This window comes from Podarcis erhardii (genome assembly GCF_964252035.2).
Source record: "Podarcis erhardii genome assembly, chromosome: 11".
Lineage (NCBI taxonomy): Eukaryota > Metazoa > Chordata > Lepidosauria > Squamata > Lacertidae > Podarcis > Podarcis erhardii.
In genome coordinates this window covers 26779992-26799291 of record NC_138501.1, presented here as the reverse complement: position 1 = coordinate 26799291, position 19300 = coordinate 26779992, and the positions used below count along the sequence as shown (strand labels likewise).

The following is a 19300-nucleotide window of genomic DNA, read 5'->3' as shown; positions in this document are numbered from 1 at the left end:
ACCTCAGATTAAGAACTTTGCTTCAGGATGAGAACAGAAATCGTGCTCCGGCGGTGCAGCATCAGCAAGAGGCCCCATTAGCTAAAGTGGTGCTTCAAATTAAGAACAGTTTCAGGTTAAGAACGGACCTCCGGAACAAATTAAGTACAGGGGTACCACTGTACCCGATTTAGGGACCCAGTGATACTATTAATTCAGGGGACTGTTGCTTTGCATTTCTGCCTTCTACTAATCCTGTGCCCAGAGGGGTTTCCTACTAGTGTTTACTTCCCCACCCCCATTCCAAACCCATTCATTGTTACATTTTTTCTCCACAATTCCCACACAGATGTTTTGGGGGTTTGTTTTGTTTGCTCATTAGGCTAGTTTCTACACACTGCTTGTCTGGATGGAAGATAAGCATTAACATTCAAGGACACATTCTAGCTAGGCAAAACCACGAGAAGAGGCTTTGCAGCAGGACCAATGAGGGGCATGGCCAGAGAGGGTCCCAAGGACCAGATAACATGCCCTGGAGGGCCACATTCAGCCCTATGGCCTGAGGCTTCCCACCCCAGGCATGTATGTGTGAGAAATACAATAAGGTTAATGCTAGGACAGTCAGTGGCAAAATCTAAATGAGGGCTGGTCTGGAAGGATATGTCTTCAACTACTTTGTGTGTCCAAAACCCCTTGATTGGCTCATGATATGGCAAGCAAGGAATCGCATACAGTGATCATAATTCAGAGCTCACTGGAGGCTTCACAATTCACCATAAGTATGTGGGGTTTCCCTCCTCCCTTTCTTTCACCCCAAACAGGGAAGTTGTATGGTTTCTTGCTGGATCATTGCCTGGGGAGCAATGTAGAGCTCATAGGCATTCTGGTAAGTTGCCTGTTTAGCATACCTGAATTTTTCTTCCACGGACACTAACTTGGGCATTGTCCGCTGCTGGCTTTCCTTTACTAAAAGTGGCTTTACTTTGGGATTAACATTTTTCCTGTGCTGAGACTCTGTTTCCTTCCTTAACATAACTCTGGGACAGCCCATGCATAAACTTTTGAGAAAAGATTAAACTGCAGTAAGAAGCTCATTATGTAATTGTTTGAGAGAGTTCAGTTAAGTGTTTTCTCAAATTGTTCTCGTTGAATTCAGGAGGCCTTAAAATGCTTTTTCCTTTGGCAGAATCTTGCCCTCTCCCTCCCCTCCCCCCGTCAGATCAATTTCTGTCCTTCTAGCCCTGCTATGAAGAGAATGAAAGTTACTTTACAGAATAGTTTCCCCCCCCAACTAATTAAAAATATATTAAAATTTAAACACATCATGTCACCTTTTCAACTCAAGAGAGAGAAGCAAAGCAAATATTTGCAAAGAAACTCAGGGCACTATTAACACAATGTTCCAATTATTCTTTTTATGGGTAATGTAAACACCATAGCCAGGGGGGAAATGAACACAATATGCTGACATTACAAAGAAGATTCAGACATTTAGAAGTGCCTTGAGGGTGTGCATTGTGTCTGGTCTTTATTGAGCATTCGTTTTTATTTGTTGGAGGGGAGGTTCTACAACAATGAACATTCATCCTGATCTGCTCATGGAGTGTTTATATGTGTTCCCATTAATCATTTTTTCATCCCACGTTTTTTCAGTACATTTCACCATCACTTTTTAAATCACAAATGTTCTGGGGTAGGGTTTTTTTTTTTTTTAAGTGGCTTTGTTGCACTACTAGGGCAACAGAGCACTTTAATCCACTTAACTGTGTAAACCTAAATTTCCAGTATGTACTTGAATCCCTCCTGGAAAATAGTGGCAGTCTAGAAGTGCCATACATTCTTGACTTCATCGCTTTTCAGTGCTGAGCAATTAGTATTTTTAACTCAAGCAACAAAGTATGGTGTACTCTGTACTTAAACCATTTGCACAAATGTTTTCTGATCTCAAAACTCAAGCTAACATAAAATTGTTAACATTTAAAGGGCAAACATGAATCACTGTGGCTCAAACCCTGAAAATATTTTGATCTTTGGTTGACAGCTGAAAAATATCTTTTCCAATAAGCTATGCCAAAATCATGATCAAGGACCAGATATTTATTAACAAATAAAGCTTATTAGTTTGTATTGCCAACAACCTAGTTTTCTAATCATAACTAATGAATGACCCAAAGTGTCTCCCATCCCAGTAGTATTCCTTAACAAAGGTTTCACTGCTTTACTTCTTAAGGAAAGTACCGTAACAGCACAAGACTTAAAAGCCGGTTTCCTCTTAGGCTGTACGTATACTGGGTTTTCTCTGCACAAAAAGAGCTTTTAAGCTCTCTGCTTTGCTTGTGTTTAACTTGCAAAATTTCAACCAGCTGGCTTTCAACCATGTATGGTTGAAATGGAACAAATTAAATCTGTGCAGTATGCCAACATACTATACATGAAAATGTGTGCAACTTTAGCCTCACCTACCTCTTTGGTCAAAAAACACACACGCCCTTTCAGTGCAGATGATCAGGACTGGTAAATCGACTCCTAGTTCTTTCCACTGCTGCTAGCCCTACTCCTGACTGCCCCCACCACAATAGTTTTAAAAGAACCATCATAGAATCGTAGAGAGTTGGAAGGGATTATTTTGCCCATCGTGAGGCTCGAACTCATGACCAGGGCTGGATTTAGGTTTGATGAGATCCTAAGCTACTGAAGGAGCCTTTTATATGTCCAGCTGTCCTTTGTCAACACCAAATTGTCACTGTTTTTTGTGTTGAATATATGGTATATGGTAATTTATGGACCTAATAGGTATCTAAAGCCATTTGCACATGCAGAATGTAGGCACCCTATATACAGAAATGAGCAAACCAGTGATATTTTAGGGAGCAGGCTAGTAGGCGGGGCCCATTACTTACATCATAGGAGCCTACACAACACAAAACACTGTTAATGTATGTAAGTTTTATTTTATTTGATTTTTATCTTATATTTTGGAAATGTACATCCAGGTTTTTCTTTCCCTTTAATTTTTTTGGGGGCCCCCAAGAGAGTGGGACCCTAAGCTATAGCTTGTTTAGCTTATACGTAAATCTGGCACAGCCCATGACCCTGAGATTAAGTGTCTCCTGCTCTACCAACTGAGCTATCCCAGGCAACCTTTATACACGTTAGCAAGTGACATGTAATTTTAGGGGAATGCTTAAAAGGCTCAGATGCTTCTATCTCAGGTAGAGACAGTTGGGTTTCGTTTGCTTGATCGGATAACTTAAGATGTGATTGTATGCACTTTCATTCGGAAATAATGCCTTTTGAACACAGTGGGACTAGGCATTGAATAAATAGGATTGGGTTGTTAAGTATGTTTATGGTGCTGAAGCAAGAAACGCCCGAGCAAGGCACAATTCATTAAGGTATAAGCTGAGCTGTCAGTGACATGCTCCACGAAAGGGCATGTCTGCTGCTTATAAAAGCAAGTTTGAACTTTTCGTTCTTCCCTTCTGTTCCTTAACGTAGTGGGCCATTTGTAGCATGGCCTTTGCAGATTATTTAGTTTTTATTACTCAGCTGAAGGCTCTGAAAGCATAAAAACATTATATTATCCTAAACATTCCCCTTGGAAAGGTGTTCTTTTAGTCTTTTATTTTTACATAAAAGAAGTATATGGCATCTGTCAGTGCATTAGTACTCTTAAGCATTTTTTTAATAAAAGAAAATTATTAGTCTAAGTATATTTAATTCTCCTGCCAACCTAGCAGTTCGAAAGCACGTCAAGTGCAATTAGATAAATAGGGACCGCTCTGGCGGAAGGTAAACGGTGTTTCCGTGTGCTGCTCTGGTTTGCCAGAAGCCTTAGTCATGCTGGCCACATGACCTGGAAGCTGTCTGTGGACAAACACCAGCTCCCTCGGTCTATAGAGCAAGATGAGCGCACAACCCCAGAGTCGGTCACGACTGGACCTAATGGTCAGGGTTCCCTTTACCCTTTACTATATTTAATTCTGTACTTAATTTTGATAAGGCTCCTGGATGCAGATCCTGATAAGTCTCCCTTAAAGGGAAAATTATGTTAGCTACAGTTTTTCCTCTGTCCCTCTTCATCCACAAAATAAAACTTTTGTTTAAGCCTCAGTGATTTAAATGGGAGAAACTCAATGTGTGCTGACTTCTCCCATTGAATCAATGCTTAAGTTGTGCTGGATTGTGCTCAGTATTTCCCCCCTGCAAATGCAATTTGATCTAGCATCCGGCTGCAATTCTCATAAGATACAGAAGATTAAAATGAAAACTTACTTTCTATAGGCTTTCCACCCAACCATGTGCATAAGCACCTGCAACTCAGGATAACACATTGCCCTGCAGTTTCTTTCTAAGTAGTGAAGAACTTTTGTAGCAGATTTCATAGGACTGCACATGTAAAAGTCAATTGGTGCATATATTTCCAAAACATAGATCGTACTGATGGAAAGTTAAACAGAATCTCCTATCCCTCTCGTTTGATAAAGAGCTAATTGTTTGACAGTATTTGTAAAGCAGCCAGGCAAGGTCCTAACAATGGCCTTTAATGTTCAACTTAAGCTTCCATTTTACATTCCTCACCTACACTATTCTGTTAAAGGCTTGACTGTTCCACCATTCTGTTGATATATTGCGTCTTCTGAGTTTTATTCCTGGCAATTGTAGGTGGTTACTGTTCCTAGTGTTGTTCTGATTGTTGTTCTGATACTTAGACCTCAGTCACCCTATGCAATATGTGTCTGTATGAGACTGGGATCTAGTTAACAAAGCCAGTTGGATCCCTTCATTTCTTAGCTAATGTTTCCTTTAAGCACATGTTATTGACAACTTCTTCTTTTTCTGCAATACCTTACTTTTTTTCCAAAGCATGTATTTTAAGGCTTCCCAGGAGCTGCTTAGCAAGTCTTATTTGTTCTTGTTTTGAATGCTTTGTTTGATCAAAATATGCTGGGTTGCCAGGACAAAATGTCACTGCAGAGTGCTCGGCCAGCTATTGACTTTTGAAAACTGGCTGGATTTCAGCATTGTATTAATACGTTAAACACTCCATAGTGAAGCAATTGTTATTGACAAAACTGCAACATAATAGAACACGAGCTGAATTTCCAAATGATTTGAGAAAAACAGGAAGCTCTGCACACTTTCAGCATCTTTTAATTATGCCACTTGCTGCACAAGGCCTGAACTTAACATTTTAATATAACAAAGCATATTTTTTAAAAATGTACCTCACCAAGTCTATTGGACTGTGGCCGATCCACTCGGGTGTGTGTGGGGTGGGATGGATGTGAGAAGAGCAATGAGACATCACGTACACACCTGTTGGAGAATTTATGATCTCACACAAAGGCTGGCCAGGAAAGGAGTCCATGTTTGGAAAAGCAGGCAATATCTGCCATCCATGCAGTGGTTTGCAGCCTCAAACACACACCCAGCTCCCATGGAATGACTGTGCAAGTTCTCCCCCAACCCTTTCCTATACTTCAGCTCAAACCTATGCCAAATGTTAGCTTATCCATCCTTTTTTCTCATTGTGCCTAAGCATGATAGCTTTAGTAGTTTATGTGTTCTCCCTCCCCCTCCCCCCGATCCAACTTTCAAAGCTGCATAAGCAGAAGTCTGAAAGAGATGGCCAAACTTGCACAAATGTTCTATATTGTTTTGCTTTTTAAGCTCAACCATTCAGACAAAACAAAACACCCCAGTACTTTGTGCATTGCTGCTTTTTAATTGCTTTCAATATGTTGCGTTAATTTCTCATTTCATAACACAGTGGCTTAGTATGATGTTCACATTTAAAGTGAAAAATGGAAGCAAAGAGCATTAATGCAAATTAACACCAAACAGCAGATAGCTACTTTAATGATATAAGACACAATTTCCTGGGAAAAAAACACCTTCCACTTGCCTGGCTGGCAGGAATTCGGGATAGGTCTAACCATGGTGCGAATAAAGTTGGTTGTATCCTGGTTGTATCCTGTTTCTGTATGGGCCTTTTAAGGACACATCCATTTAAATCTTTGACTAAGATGATTCCTTTTTCCATATTGGGTATCAGTATTGGATAGGCAGCTGTTTGAAAAAGTCCGAGGCACATAATACTGCAATTACAATGTAAATCTGGTTTACTGTGAAAAGAAGCAAGAAAACATCTCAAAGGATGTAGTCCTGTGATCACTGTCTTAGAGGATTTCTGAGAGGCCCTAGATACTGCGCAACTTCCTGGCCATAGGTGGGGGTGAGCCCTGGAGTTCTTCCTTAACCAGTGAAAGAATAGCCTGCTGAAGTGACTGCCCTGCCAGGAATATTTCTTGTCGTAGGCACCAACTCTATGGGCCGCAAAGTATGTGGGGATGAGGCTGAGCCACCCCCTCCCCCAATCTTGAGGGGCTGGGCCTTGCATGCCTTGCAGGCTCCTCCTGACATGTGTGACATCACATGTGTGTCGCATGTGTGACATCATGTACATGTGCCGAGCCCCTCCATGTCTGATGGAACTCGGTGCCTGTTTCTTGCATAATAAGGACAAAAAGGGCCATTCCAGTAATGCCTCTGTGTGTGTGTGTGTGTGTGTGTGTGTGTGTGTGTGAGAGAGAGAGAGAGAGAGAGAGAGAGAGAGAGAGAGAGAGAAGGGGGTTGAAAGAGACCTGTTCAAGGGCTTTCATTTGTGCTGCAGGTATTTCCTACCTCTCCTTCCCCCATTCGCCCCTCAGCCCCCCCCCCCAAAAAAAACTTGGCTGGGGTGGGTCAATAAAACAACCAGAACAGTGTTCAGGGAGAAAGCATTGTTCATCTGGCAAGCTGAGATTGCACATCATTGAATTTTACCCCATAAGTTTATTAAAACCAAACTTACGGCGTCATCCTGTACATGCTTTTTCTAAAGTGCTGTTGAGTTCAGTGGTGCTTCCTGCTGGGTAAGTAGGTATAGGATTGCAGCCTTAAAAGTGCCTGGATGGAGAATTCTACATAGTATTTACCACCTGCCTTCATTTGTCCTGTTGCTTCAAGCAGCCCCTGCTTTGTGAACAGAAACAGACAATGGGTTTTACAAATATCAGTGTCATGATGATGGTGATGAAGGCAATTGTACTGAAATCCTTTAAGCAGCTATTCCTTGCCTGGCTGGAAGTTGTCCATGCTGTCAGCTACCTGCCTCAATATATGATTTATCTTTTGCATCAAGCAAAGGCACGTGAGCTTGGGAGACCGGATAAGCTACTGTGTTCCTGTGTGTTGTTCTCGTCACTCGTTTGTCAGTTTTGCTGAAGGGGCATTAATAATGTGGAGAAAGGGCAATGCTTTGCAGAACAACTGTACAGTCTGAAAGGTACAAAACTGAGCAAATACGGACTTTGCCATCCATTGTGAGTGCAATGTCAATACCAAAGATCAATCTGGTATCACCTGATCAGTCTTTTCATGGAATTTAAGGAATTTGTTTGCTCATCTAAATGCTAAATTCTTTTTTTTTTTTCTTCCTCCGAATTCTCCCATGCCCTCATCAGCACTTCGATTATTTGGAAAGCCAATGTTTGCTGACTCAGCAAGTCTTTCACTTGGTTCCCAACCTGCTTTTATAGAGGCCAAACATGCTTTGTCCTCCCTGAAATGCAATAATTCCCCCCTGTGTGTTTCATAAGACAGCTGCACCCACTGACCCCCACTGTTTGCTGCCGGATACATCATTTCAGATCTTGCACGGCAGCCTTTGGGGATGAATTAGTCAGCAGATGGTGCTCTCGTTCTCATGCCTCTCCTCAAAAGCTGACCGAAAGCAGGAAAGGGCAGATTCAGAAACTGCCCAGTCACCACTATATTGATTGCCCTTGTTATGTAATTCTGATGTTCAAAGCAGAAGTTGAGAACTTAGAAACATCTCTACCCACAGTTCAAGACTGAAACTTTTTTAAAAATTTTTTTTAACAAAGCTGATAAATTCCCCTGTTCTAATTTTTTCTAGAAATCCCACTGGTTTTATACCTGTTTGCCCTCATTTCCATTACATGGCTATGGGGAGGACTGCACATGGCTTATAGACATCTATGGATGCTGGTCTTCTTTGTCATTTTCAACTGCCTTCAGGTAAGTTAGATTTCTTCTTTACTCACTTTAGCTGAAAACCAGGCACTTTTTTACCGTAGTGTGCCAAATCCAAACTTTGAATACAGAGAAGAGAAAAGACAACTTGGGATATCTACATACTTAAAACACTGACATTACTCAGAGCTGGTTATAGTGACATCTTAATAAAATGCAGCTCGAGTTCCTCTCTTAACTCACCATCCAGCATGCGAGAGATGTCTATATACATGTATGATAATGTGGTATATATGATGGTTTGATGACATAGGTTGGTGCCAACAGCATAAGAAAAAGAAGAGATCTACAGCTACATCCTATATTTCTTTTAGTGTAGATGAAGTTTGCTGTCACACTAAATGATGGACTAAGACAGGAACTGTAGCCTGGGAATGGCAAAGTATTTTTTATTAGAATAACCATGGAAAAATATATGAAGCAGAATAAAATAATATGCAGTGGAAATCTCATTGATTTCTGTGGGGTTAGTGTTTAAATATTAAAAGTTGGTTTTTTAAGATAAAAATCTGAGGGCAGAATTAAGAGAGTTTACATATGGAGCCTGATTGTCAAAGTACTTGTAAGTACCCATTGTAGTGTCTGGGTCTCTTCCTGGCATATGTGGCTTAAGGACAGATTCTTAAAATAACACTGAGGGATCAGCTGCTTTTTAGCAACCACAGCTAGGAAAATACTAAACCTACAACCATTCAGGGGTTGTCAACACAGTGCCTGCAGGTGCCAGTATGCCCACCAATGCCCACTATGGTGCCCTGGGGAAATCTTGGTGAATATCCCTTTAAAAATCTGCAGTGCACCAAATACCATTTGCTCTTCTTACTCCGTTCCTATTTGCACTGGCTCGGTCTCACCTACACTGAACATCACCCCACCTTAAACATGACCACATTTTATTGAATGCCAGGACACCCACCTTTCCATCTATTCTGAACAGAGGAAAAGTACAATCATCTTCTATTTCTGTGAGTGAGTGTGGCAGTGGCTGATGTAGATGCTCTCTTTTTCATTTATGGGCACCTGATGTCATGGACTAGTTGGACACAGAAGAATGGTGGGAGGAGCCAGCTGGGGGAGCCACCAAGGGAAGAAGGCTCAGAGCCAAGGGAATGGGGAGGCAGGGACCTCCAGTCTCAGCAATTGCTTCATGGGGACAAGACCTAGTGGAGATGAGTTGCTGTGCTCATTAGGCCCAACACTCCTTTGTCAACCATGTTTAATATAACAGCCATTTTTGATATGCCATGTCCCTCTGGTGCCCACAGCACTTTCTCAAAATTAAAAGTACCCACATCTTTGAAGCTCCAAACATCTTTTTCACCAGTTTGGGGGAGGGGAGGCAGATTGAGCAGAGGTATTTCTCTAACTGGCCCTGCCAACCTCTAGTAGCTTCCCTACAGTGGCTATCCGTGAAACGATGCCTGTGTCATTCAGGTGCTGTGGACCTCACCCTTCCATCCACCAAGTTGCAAGTGGACAAGAGTACCACTGATGAGATTCTCAGGGTGTCTGGTAGTAGTCTCCCCACACTCTGGGCTCCTCCCTAGGATCCCATTGCTCCCATTCTGCATCCTTATCCCATTCCTCCTAGCCCTCTGACCAATCCCAATCACTGTGGGACTCCTGACTAATGGTCTAGTTTAGTCGTAATGTTAAACCATAGTTCAGTGTTCTGAGAACAAACCATAGTGAGCATTGAGCTTGCATTCTTTTCTTGCATTCATTTCCATTTTAGTTTAACTGCAGTTTGCTGTTTCTTCCATCTAGAGCTAACTGTGGTTAATGATACAACAAGCCAATGAAATTGATTTGTTTCAGCTAACCATATCTAAGATTAATCACAAATTGTGGTTCATCGAATATTAAAATGGAAGCTTCCAGTCTCTCCCTCTTGGCTCACCAGAAGAGGAGGAAGTCAAGGAAGCAAGCCTGAGACTTCTTCCTGTAACACTATAGTTCATGTCCAGAAGCAGCCAGTGCATATTTATAAACAGAAAAGGAGAAGCAGAATGAGTAGCCCGGGTTATTAACCACAATTTAAATTTAGTAAAAGGACTATTTTTTTCAAAGCACTGATGTATTTTACATCTCACTGATTAGTGACAGGTAGCGTGAACTCCAGGGATATAGTTAGCACAGGAAAGCTTATTCCAAGCTGCAAATAGTACATTGCAAAATAGATGTGACACAAATATCCAGTCTCCAGAGTGTCTTTTAAAGCTTTTATCTCTGCCTTAACTGTTTCTGGAGAGGGAGCCAGATGAATAAAGCAACATTTAGCAATATGTAATAGCAACAAGTTACAATAATGTTCAAAATCCTTTGAGACGTATGCTGTTTTATGCTGTCCAGTCATTGCCACTAGACTCCCATCTGCAGCTTCCAGCCCTTCCTTTCATGCCAATCATGATCCAGTTTTCTCAGTTTTACTGTTTATATCTCCCATCTCCCACTCCCTTCTCTTCCAAATGCTTCCATTTGCCCAATGCCAGCTGCCAATCAATAACACCCAGTTCAGTTACTAGTTTCATGTCTCTGGGTACCTTTGCAACAGGTGCTACTTAATGCCATTAAGAGGACCTGAAGGAAGTAAGAGCCAAAAAGCAACACACACACACACACACACACACACACACACACAGAGAGAGAGAGAGAGAGAGAGAGGTTAACAACAGGCAACTCTCTGAAATGTAATCCCTACAAAGTTCCCAATGGCTTGGATCCTAATATAAGTGAATGGAAGTTCACAGAAGGAATGTTTCCCCACCTGTGCACCAATCTGTGCTCACAGAAAGCCTATCCAGGAGATTGGGGTACACTGCTCAACCAAATGGGGTTGAGTGCAGGGGGCTAAAGGAGAATGGAGGATTGCCCCAAATTAAGCTTCATAGAAAGTACATGTTGGGGCAATTTGTGGCAGCTTAGATGCTTTAAAAGAGGATTGGACATACATGGAAAAGAAGGCTATCGATTATTAAAGTCATTATGGTTGTATGAATACCAGTTACTGAGGAAGAACCATGGGAATGGGTTGTTATCCTCATGTCTTGCTTGTGGACTTCCTGGAGGTTTCTAGTTGGCTGCTGTAAGAAATAATATGCTAGACTAGACAGGCCTTTGCTCTGATCAAGCAAGGCTATTTTTATAGTAACGTGGAACTGGGATGGAACAGACTTAATGAGCAAACATATGCAAAACTGCAAATAAACTGATTTGCCTATGGTGCTGTAGAAGTGTGTTCCTTTTTCCTTATCAACCTGTATTCAAGTTTGTGTTGATACATAAATGGAGTTTAGTAATGGCATACGATGTAGCTCAGTAGGTTAGTGCATGGTGCTGATAATGCCAAGGTTCAAGTTCAGTCCCCATAAGGGGCAGCTGCATGTTCCTGCTTTGCAGGGTTTTAGACTAGATAATCCTCAGGGTCTTTTCCAGCTCTATGATTCTGTGATTCATAGAAGTGAAAACAAAACTAAGGCCAGTCTCTGCAGTGGGTACAGTTGAACAGGCTCATGTGGGTCAATGCCTATGACGAGATATTGAAATGAGATGTGGTAGGAAAGCCTAGATGGCTGCTTCCCAAGGCCCTGATGTGGAATAATATAGATGGAGCTACAGTGGTGGTAAAGTGGGAGGTGGTGTAGAAAGGCAGAAGGAGGAAGGCAATAAATAGATGATTGTGAAAGAAACTTGACCACCCAGGAAGTGGTTATGGAACACGTGTGTGTGTGCGCGCGCGCTAGCTACCACAGTGTAGTGGCAGCAACTACTGAATTTCAGCATCATAGGTCTGGGGCATTTTCAGATAATGCCTCCTGAGTTAGCTCACTCAGATACAGTTCTAGAATGGAGGGGAGAGGTATTCACCCTCTTTCACTGTTGTCCTCATTAAAGAATATTGAATATTGCTCTTTTACGCAATTCTTAATAGTAGCTTAGTGATGCTGAAGTTTCCTGTAACTCTTTTGATTTGCATTGAATGGGCCACAGCATAACAGCAGTTTCCTTTTTCTGTGCATTACACACAGGCTGAAAAAGGAACTTTTTATGTGCTACCCTAATGCCATTTAACCCGCAAGTGAGAATGATGTTCTCTGCTAGCTAAGGGTAGTGAAACAATGCTGTCTGTAGTCTTCTTTTTTATTTTGTTTGATAGCGTTCCAAAAATCTTCCCTAATTAAGAGGCAAATCTAATGATTACTTCTAAATTTGGCATTGGCGAGCACTCAGCAGCAGTTGTGTGTTGGGGGGGGGGCACCTAATCGCATTACAGCTCTTCCACTCCTATCTCTCTTCAGCTTTTCTGGCACTTAACATTTCAGTGATGAAAACGTTCGTCAGTGGCCATAATACCACCACTGGCCATAAAACAACTCAGCAAAGAGGAAAATATTGATTCACAAATTAATTTTTCCAAAAGGTTAAAGTGAACCTTTCTGCACTTTTGTTTCACTGTGCTTTAGAACTAAGATGATTCATTCTTAAAAGCTGCAGCTGCAATCATTTTTACTAGGATGGAATTGTAGACCCTCATACGTGTTAATATCTGCATCTGAAGACCATAACAGTTGCCTTGTGTGATCAGATTAAGTCCACCATTCTATTTCCACCTTTGATGGTTGGCAATGCACCTTTTGGAGCTCAGAACCAAGGCTTGACGATGGCAACAATCTGCCAATTAGGTGTGGTAGTTAGAGCAGCCTTCCCCAACTGGGTGCTCCCCTGATGTTGTTGAACTCTAACCCACATCTGCCCAGCCAGCAATATACCATGGCCAGCACCAATGGGAGGCAGAGTCCTACAATATCTGGCGGGCCACATTTTCCCCATTCCTATGAACAAGGTTTATAAAGTTATGACCCATATGGACTGGAGACAATAAATAGAATATTATCTCTCCCTCTCCTAATACCAGAACTCACAGTCAGTCATTGAAACAAATTGGCAGAAATGTCCACTTTTTCCACCTAATTCATTATCTTGTTCCCCTCTAGTTACCAGACTAAATACAAAAATTCCCAATACCATAGCTTTCCCCTGATAACTTTGTTTCCCAATATGGTTGGTTTTTTTTGCCTGCTCTGCATTAATAGCTGTTGAGAACAAAAGTGTGAGATACAGAAATAATATGCTAAATACTTTTGGGTAAGCCATTTCATTTTTCTTTCTGAAGAGTTATATCAAATTAGTAAACTACGAATAGTCTGCATTGTTCCTTTGCAGATGCAAAGCTTTTACAGAAAAAGGAAATCGTCACTGCACAACAGAAACAGTATGTGGTTTAGATTGGAACATTGGCAAATTTCAGAATTTCAAGTACTGTTCTGAGTACCACTTGCCCACATTGTTTGAAAAAGAAAGAATGGAAGAAGTGAAATGAAATCTGGTAATAAAACAGAATAAATCTAAGAATGGGGCAATTATAATCAGAGCACATGTATGGAATTCCAGAAAGTGCCACTACAACAGAGGAAAATTATCCCTGTCAGGACACAGCTTTTGGTTAGGATAGATAGAGGCCATCTGAGTAATTTAAGCACACTTGATCACGGTGCAAATGTTGGCAACAACTAATCTATTATAATTTTTGTAATATAAATTATAATGTGGTAATGCTACAGTTTCTTTTTACCAGAGCAGATAGGTGAAAGCTAAGATGGTGGGTATGTCTTTTTAATTGTTCACTTGATTCAAACTTGATTGATACAGAACCTTCGTAAAAATAGATTCCCCCACCCCAGAAATTGCCATTAGTCAGATAAAGGCTCCAAAGGGAATGACTTATAAGTGCTTTGTTAGGAAACTATTTTCTGGATTCTTCATGTGTGAGTATGGGTTTGCAACAAAGATAATTTTTGTCTGGAAAGAGTTGTGCAACATTGAAGCTTACCACAACTAAAAGATCATTATGTGTTATTTATTTTAACTAAAATGTCAAGTGTTCCTTGTTTGCCTTGACAAAGGTCAGCTGAATTAAAAAAAGAAAGAAAGAACTCCAAACCAGCTTGCACCATCAGTTTATTAGTGGTTTAAATCTTCACATTTGTTGTTTTGCTGTTGCCAAAGTGACATGGAAAATTTTTGTTACTGAGGCATAAATGGCAGACGTAGAAGCACCTTGATTTTCTTCCCCTTTTGTTTCTCCTCTGCCTTTTTAAGCTAGGAGCCAGCTGAAACTTACCCTATTGTGTTATATATCTATATTTATATATAAAACCCCCCACTATATTTTATAAAATCACTTAAGTCCCTGTGGCTCGTAGGAGGTCTCAAATCATTATGGTATTTCCGGAAAAGACAGAAAATTGAAATGCCACCACCATTTTATTAGTAAGCCCCCCCCCCTCCCCGCAAAATGTTGCATATCTCCTTTGCTCCTAGTAACAACTTCATTTCCTCCTCCCTTTTGGCACCCCCTGCAGCACACTCCAATTTCACTGGAAAAGTTTCCAGCACTGTTGTTTACAACAGGGTGGAGAACCTGGCCCAATCCTGCTCTAGAATTTGAGACCCCCTTGATTAGACTGCTGGACTTCGACTGGAAATCTGGATTCAAATCCTCAAATGGTCTTGGATCAGTTGCTATAACCTAATTCATAGGATTAAAGATGGAGCACCTATGGCTCTCCAAATGTGGCTGGATTCCAGCTCCCAATCAACCCCAGTCAGCATAGTCCAGTGGTCAAGGCTGATGGGACTTGTAGTCTAAGAATATCTGGAGGGCCACAGTTTTTCCATCCCTGCTTTTCCAAATCTGAGGAAGCCCTGGATCAAACAAAGACATGTACCTCATCCTGCATTTTGCAGGGGATGGATCAGCATTATCTAGGAAATCCAGAAGAACTTGCAGAATCAGAACTTTTAGGGATAAATGGTTTCGAAGTTGAGCTACTTGTTTGTCTAATACTGTGTCCTGTAAATAAACCCATCTAATGCTGCTATCAAACTCTAGTTTTCCATATGATTGTGTAAAACGTGTGGATTAATTGTCGAGCATCTCTTTGTAAAAATGCTGCACCATTTGGATATATTTTAAAATATGGAATAGCTGAGGTACAAAGGCTTATGTACATGCAGGGCTGAACAGCAAAATCAGGTTAGCACTAAATGACAAATCAATCGCTTTGGATTACAGTGATATCCTAGACTATGCTTCCTAATGCCTCAGTTTATTGGATTTATGCACAAAGCAGGTGGTATTTCCACAAAAGTTGCCAAAACTACCAGTTTGTTTATTTGTTTTTGTTAATGTTCTATAATACAAGAGATTGCTATATATGTCTTTGGTCTCAAGTCATTCTGTGACTAATTAAATCCAGTCTGTCTTTTCCAAGGAAAATAGGCCTTTCTTGCTTTGATTCTTGTATCCCTTTGTAAACAACATATACACGCGTCCACAAATACGCACACACATTTGCCAATGCATCCAGTTTTTTTCTGTTTTGTATTTGGAATGGCCTTGCTATCTCGCATCAAATAATAGATTAACATCACAGTTCAAAACAAAATTCAGTGGCCAGGTTGCTTACCGGGGCGAGATGGTTTGAATGTATAATGCTCATCCTGACCTGACTGCCCTGGCTGCCAATTAGTTTCCAGACCCAATTCAAAATGCTTGTTTTGACCTATAAAACTTCTCCCTATGTGAACCAACCTGGGAATGATCCTTACCTGCAACTGTAGAGAGCCTGTAGTGTGCTAAATGGCCCAATGGTCCAACTCAGTATAAGGCAACTTCCTAGTGGTGGCATTGAGTTTGAGCCATGTGTTGAGCTGTATATTATGGCCGCTGTATGGTGCAATCACCATGCAGAATCTGTTTCGAAGAATCTCCATGTTGGTAGCCCCTTGGTAGCCCCTTGCTGACTGGCCTCTAGGCCCAAAGAGTTGGAAAAAAGTACAGGAACCATTCTCTCCAAATTAGGTCCTTTCCCTACATTCCATTGATTTAACGCATATGAGGAACTTGCTTGCTTGTTGTAAAATTTATGTACTGGCTGCCAATACATATAAAAGTGGCTTTCAACAAGCAAAATAAAGTAGTATAATAACATAACAATAAAAGAAATTGATATGCAATGAAAGTGCAGACAAGTAAAACACTACAGAGCAGACAGAAGTAATTAAAACAACAACTATAAAAATCCCACTGAAACGTAACTGTCTTAAGTGGCTACATGAAAGCAGGCAACAGTGGGACTAAACACATCTTTCTGGGAAGGTGATTCCATAAATTGGATGCCACCACTGAATAAGATGTTGTTTTATTCCCTCCAAGTGCATGCCTCTCAGTGGTAGGACTGCAAGAAGGGTCTTAGAAGGTGAACAAAGGTCTTGAACAGAGTCATATGCAAAGAAATGTAGTAGGCCACTGGAACGGCTTCCACTTGGTGGTGTGGTGACTTCATACAGGTGATGTAACACTAAAAAGATGTGCACCTCATGGAGAATATCAATGCCAGTGATCCATGGCAATGTGCAGCATTGGTGTAGAGATTCTCCACATGGCCAAGCCCGTTTTTGATGAGTGCCGTTCAAACATAATGACACTACCATTTTGCAATCATAAAGAACCATTTTTAGTAGCCTTGCACTTAGGGGGTCTGTGAGGAAAGAATAAGCCCTGAGGGACAACTTGTCTATGAAAGAACTGTAGCATTTCTTCCTTAAATTATCCCTTTCCTTTTACTGTTGGTCTTTCTTTTTTTTAAGTTTCACTTGCAGCATTCTGCCAGTCAGCCAGAGAATGGTTTCCACAGTGACAGAACCCAAAATTGCTGTGGTTGTTCCACCTCCTCACATTCATGTACACCTCAGATATGAAGGGTTTGTCTCATGCTGCTATTCCTAGTTCATACAGCTTTCAGAAAGGGCTGGTAATAACAGTAATATTTGCTACTGTAGGTTGCTGCTAAATGCAGTGGCGTAGCGTGGGTTGTCAGCACCCGGGCCAAGGCAAGTAATTTGCGCCCCCTAACCCATGGATTTGCACCCCCTAACCCGTGGATTTGCGCCCCCTAACCCTAACCCCCAGATGTTGCGCCCGGTGCGGCCGCCCCCCCTGCATCCCCCACGCTACGCCACTGGCTAAATGTACCGTAGGAACAGTGGTGGTTGGTTGTGTGCGGTCAAAACAGCTCACTGAGTTCTAATTCTTGATGGCAGAATTAATAACTCAATCATTATTCATGTTAAGAGTGCTTAAATTGAAATGTGCTGTAAATAACCAACTTGTGAGGTTACTTTTTTTAAAAAAGCAAATGTGGAATTGGGGAGGGGGGATTATTTAACAAATGGCCAAGATAGGGCAGAAGTTTAATTCTAGGTGTTTTTAGTTTAGATACAATGCAGTTATTCTTTTAGGGACATTTTCTCTTTAGGCATGCTAGTGCTTTGGACAAACAGGCTGATATAAAGCTACATTTTGCTCAGAATAGACCCATTAAAGTTAGCAAACTAAGTTAGGTGCATTGATTTCAATAGGTAACAAAAGAAACCATTCATGATGTGGAAGAAGGGTCATCTAAGTGGCATGCTAAGGAATGCAGATACTTTAATGATGCTGAGGAAACAAATATTGTTATAAGCTTGCTATCAAAGTAACCTGGCAGCGTAGAACAGGAAATAAATAATAACAACCAGAAGAACAAGAATGAAATAGAAAATATCAGATTGAAAACTAATGTAAGCCAACACACCTTGCTAATATCACTTTCCAGAAGAGATCCTGAAATTTAGGCCTTATCTGACTCTCTGACTCTGTTATGTACTGAAGTTCTCACCCTGGGCCAGCAGGGGGATATTGTAGATAGTTATGCAAATGAAGGATCGAAAAGTGACGTTCAGTGATTGGATAGTTTTGTATGCAAATGAAGGATCGAAAAGTGACGTTCAGTGATTGGATAGTTTTAGAATGTTGCAACAGTTACAATTGTTCTGTAGCTCTATATAAGCAGGCTGACTGAGTTCCTCAGTTAGTTCTGTTCCAGCTTACAAAATAAAGAACTGCTTTGGAGAAATCGCTGTGTCGTCTGCTATGTCAACCCACAACTTAACACTGGCAACGAGGATGGGATCGATGGACATCAGAGCACAGCCAGATGTGGCCGTCCTCTGAACTGAGCTGAATCACTGAGCTGAATCACAGAGCGAAATCACTGAGCGAAAGCACTGGACAGAACCAATTCAGAGCTGACTGTTCTGGCTAGAGCACTGTGTTCCATCCATCGCCCTTCATGCCAGCATCGGAATCATGGCTTCACTTGTGCCTCTACCGCCGTTTGCACCAGCCTCTGAATCATGGGACTCCTACCTCGCTCAGTTCGACTGCTACCTCCAAGCCAACGAGCTGACAGCAGTATCAAAGGAACGGAAGCGGGGCCTATTCCTCAGCCTCTGTGGGCCTGAGGTGTTTGAGACGGCCCGAGCATTGGTTCCGCCTGAAGCAGTCCAGGCAACACCATGGGACACGATCCAAGAGAAGCTCCGCAACCACTACGCGCCAAAGCCGTCCAAGATTGCTGCCCGCCATGCGTTTTACCACCAGAATCAGGCAGAGGGGGAGTCAATCAACAACTACACCACCGCCCTGCGACAGGCTGCAATGCACTGCAAGTTCCGAGACTTAGACGATGCTCTGATGGATCGAATCGTCTGCAGGGTCCGGGACATCCATCTGCAACGGCGTCTCCTCGCCAAGCCAGACCTCACGCTACAGAAAGCCATTGAGGAGGCTGTGGCCTCAGAAGCTGCTGAACGCTCCGCCCAGGAGATCCGCAAGTACAGCAGCCCGCGTCTTGCTAGGAAGCCAGTTCCAGTGCATCACGAAGAGGCCAGCAGTGATGAGGCATCCTCCAGTGAAGGCGATGACGTGCACCAGACAAAGCGGGAGCGCAGGAAGTTCCAACAGAAGTCCAAGGGCCAACCGGAATGTGCCGGCTGCGGAGGCAACCATTCCCGTGCCAAGTGTCGATTCAGAGACGCCATCTGTAGGAAGTGTTCCAGAAGGGGCCACATCGCTAAGGTCTGCCAATCGGCTCCGTCTGACACCCCCCCTTCACCGACTCGCAAGTCCAAGTCTTCACTCCAGTCTGCCAAGGAAAGCTGTTTCGCTCTCACCAACTGCCGCTGCCCGTCTGGAACCACGATTGGCTAAACCGACTCGCCTATGCGACGCAAGCTGAACATCACGGTGCTCATTGAAGGAGCTCCATGTGACATG

At 42.1% G+C, this 19300-nt stretch overlaps 1 protein-coding gene across 4 annotated transcripts in view; it reads left to right on the top strand.

Annotated features, from left to right (window-relative positions):
- ADGRV1 (adhesion G protein-coupled receptor V1) overlaps positions 1 to 19300 on the top strand; it is a 251864-nt gene that overhangs the window by 213169 nt on the left and 19395 nt on the right. For all 4 annotated transcript variants that reach the window (XM_081880292.1, XM_081880290.1, XM_081880291.1 and 1 more), the window contains one exon: positions 7943 to 8064. In XM_081880292.1, the coding sequence (XP_081736418.1) occupies positions 7943 to 8064 (122 nt within the window). The remainder of the gene's footprint in view (positions 1 to 7942; positions 8065 to 19300) is intronic.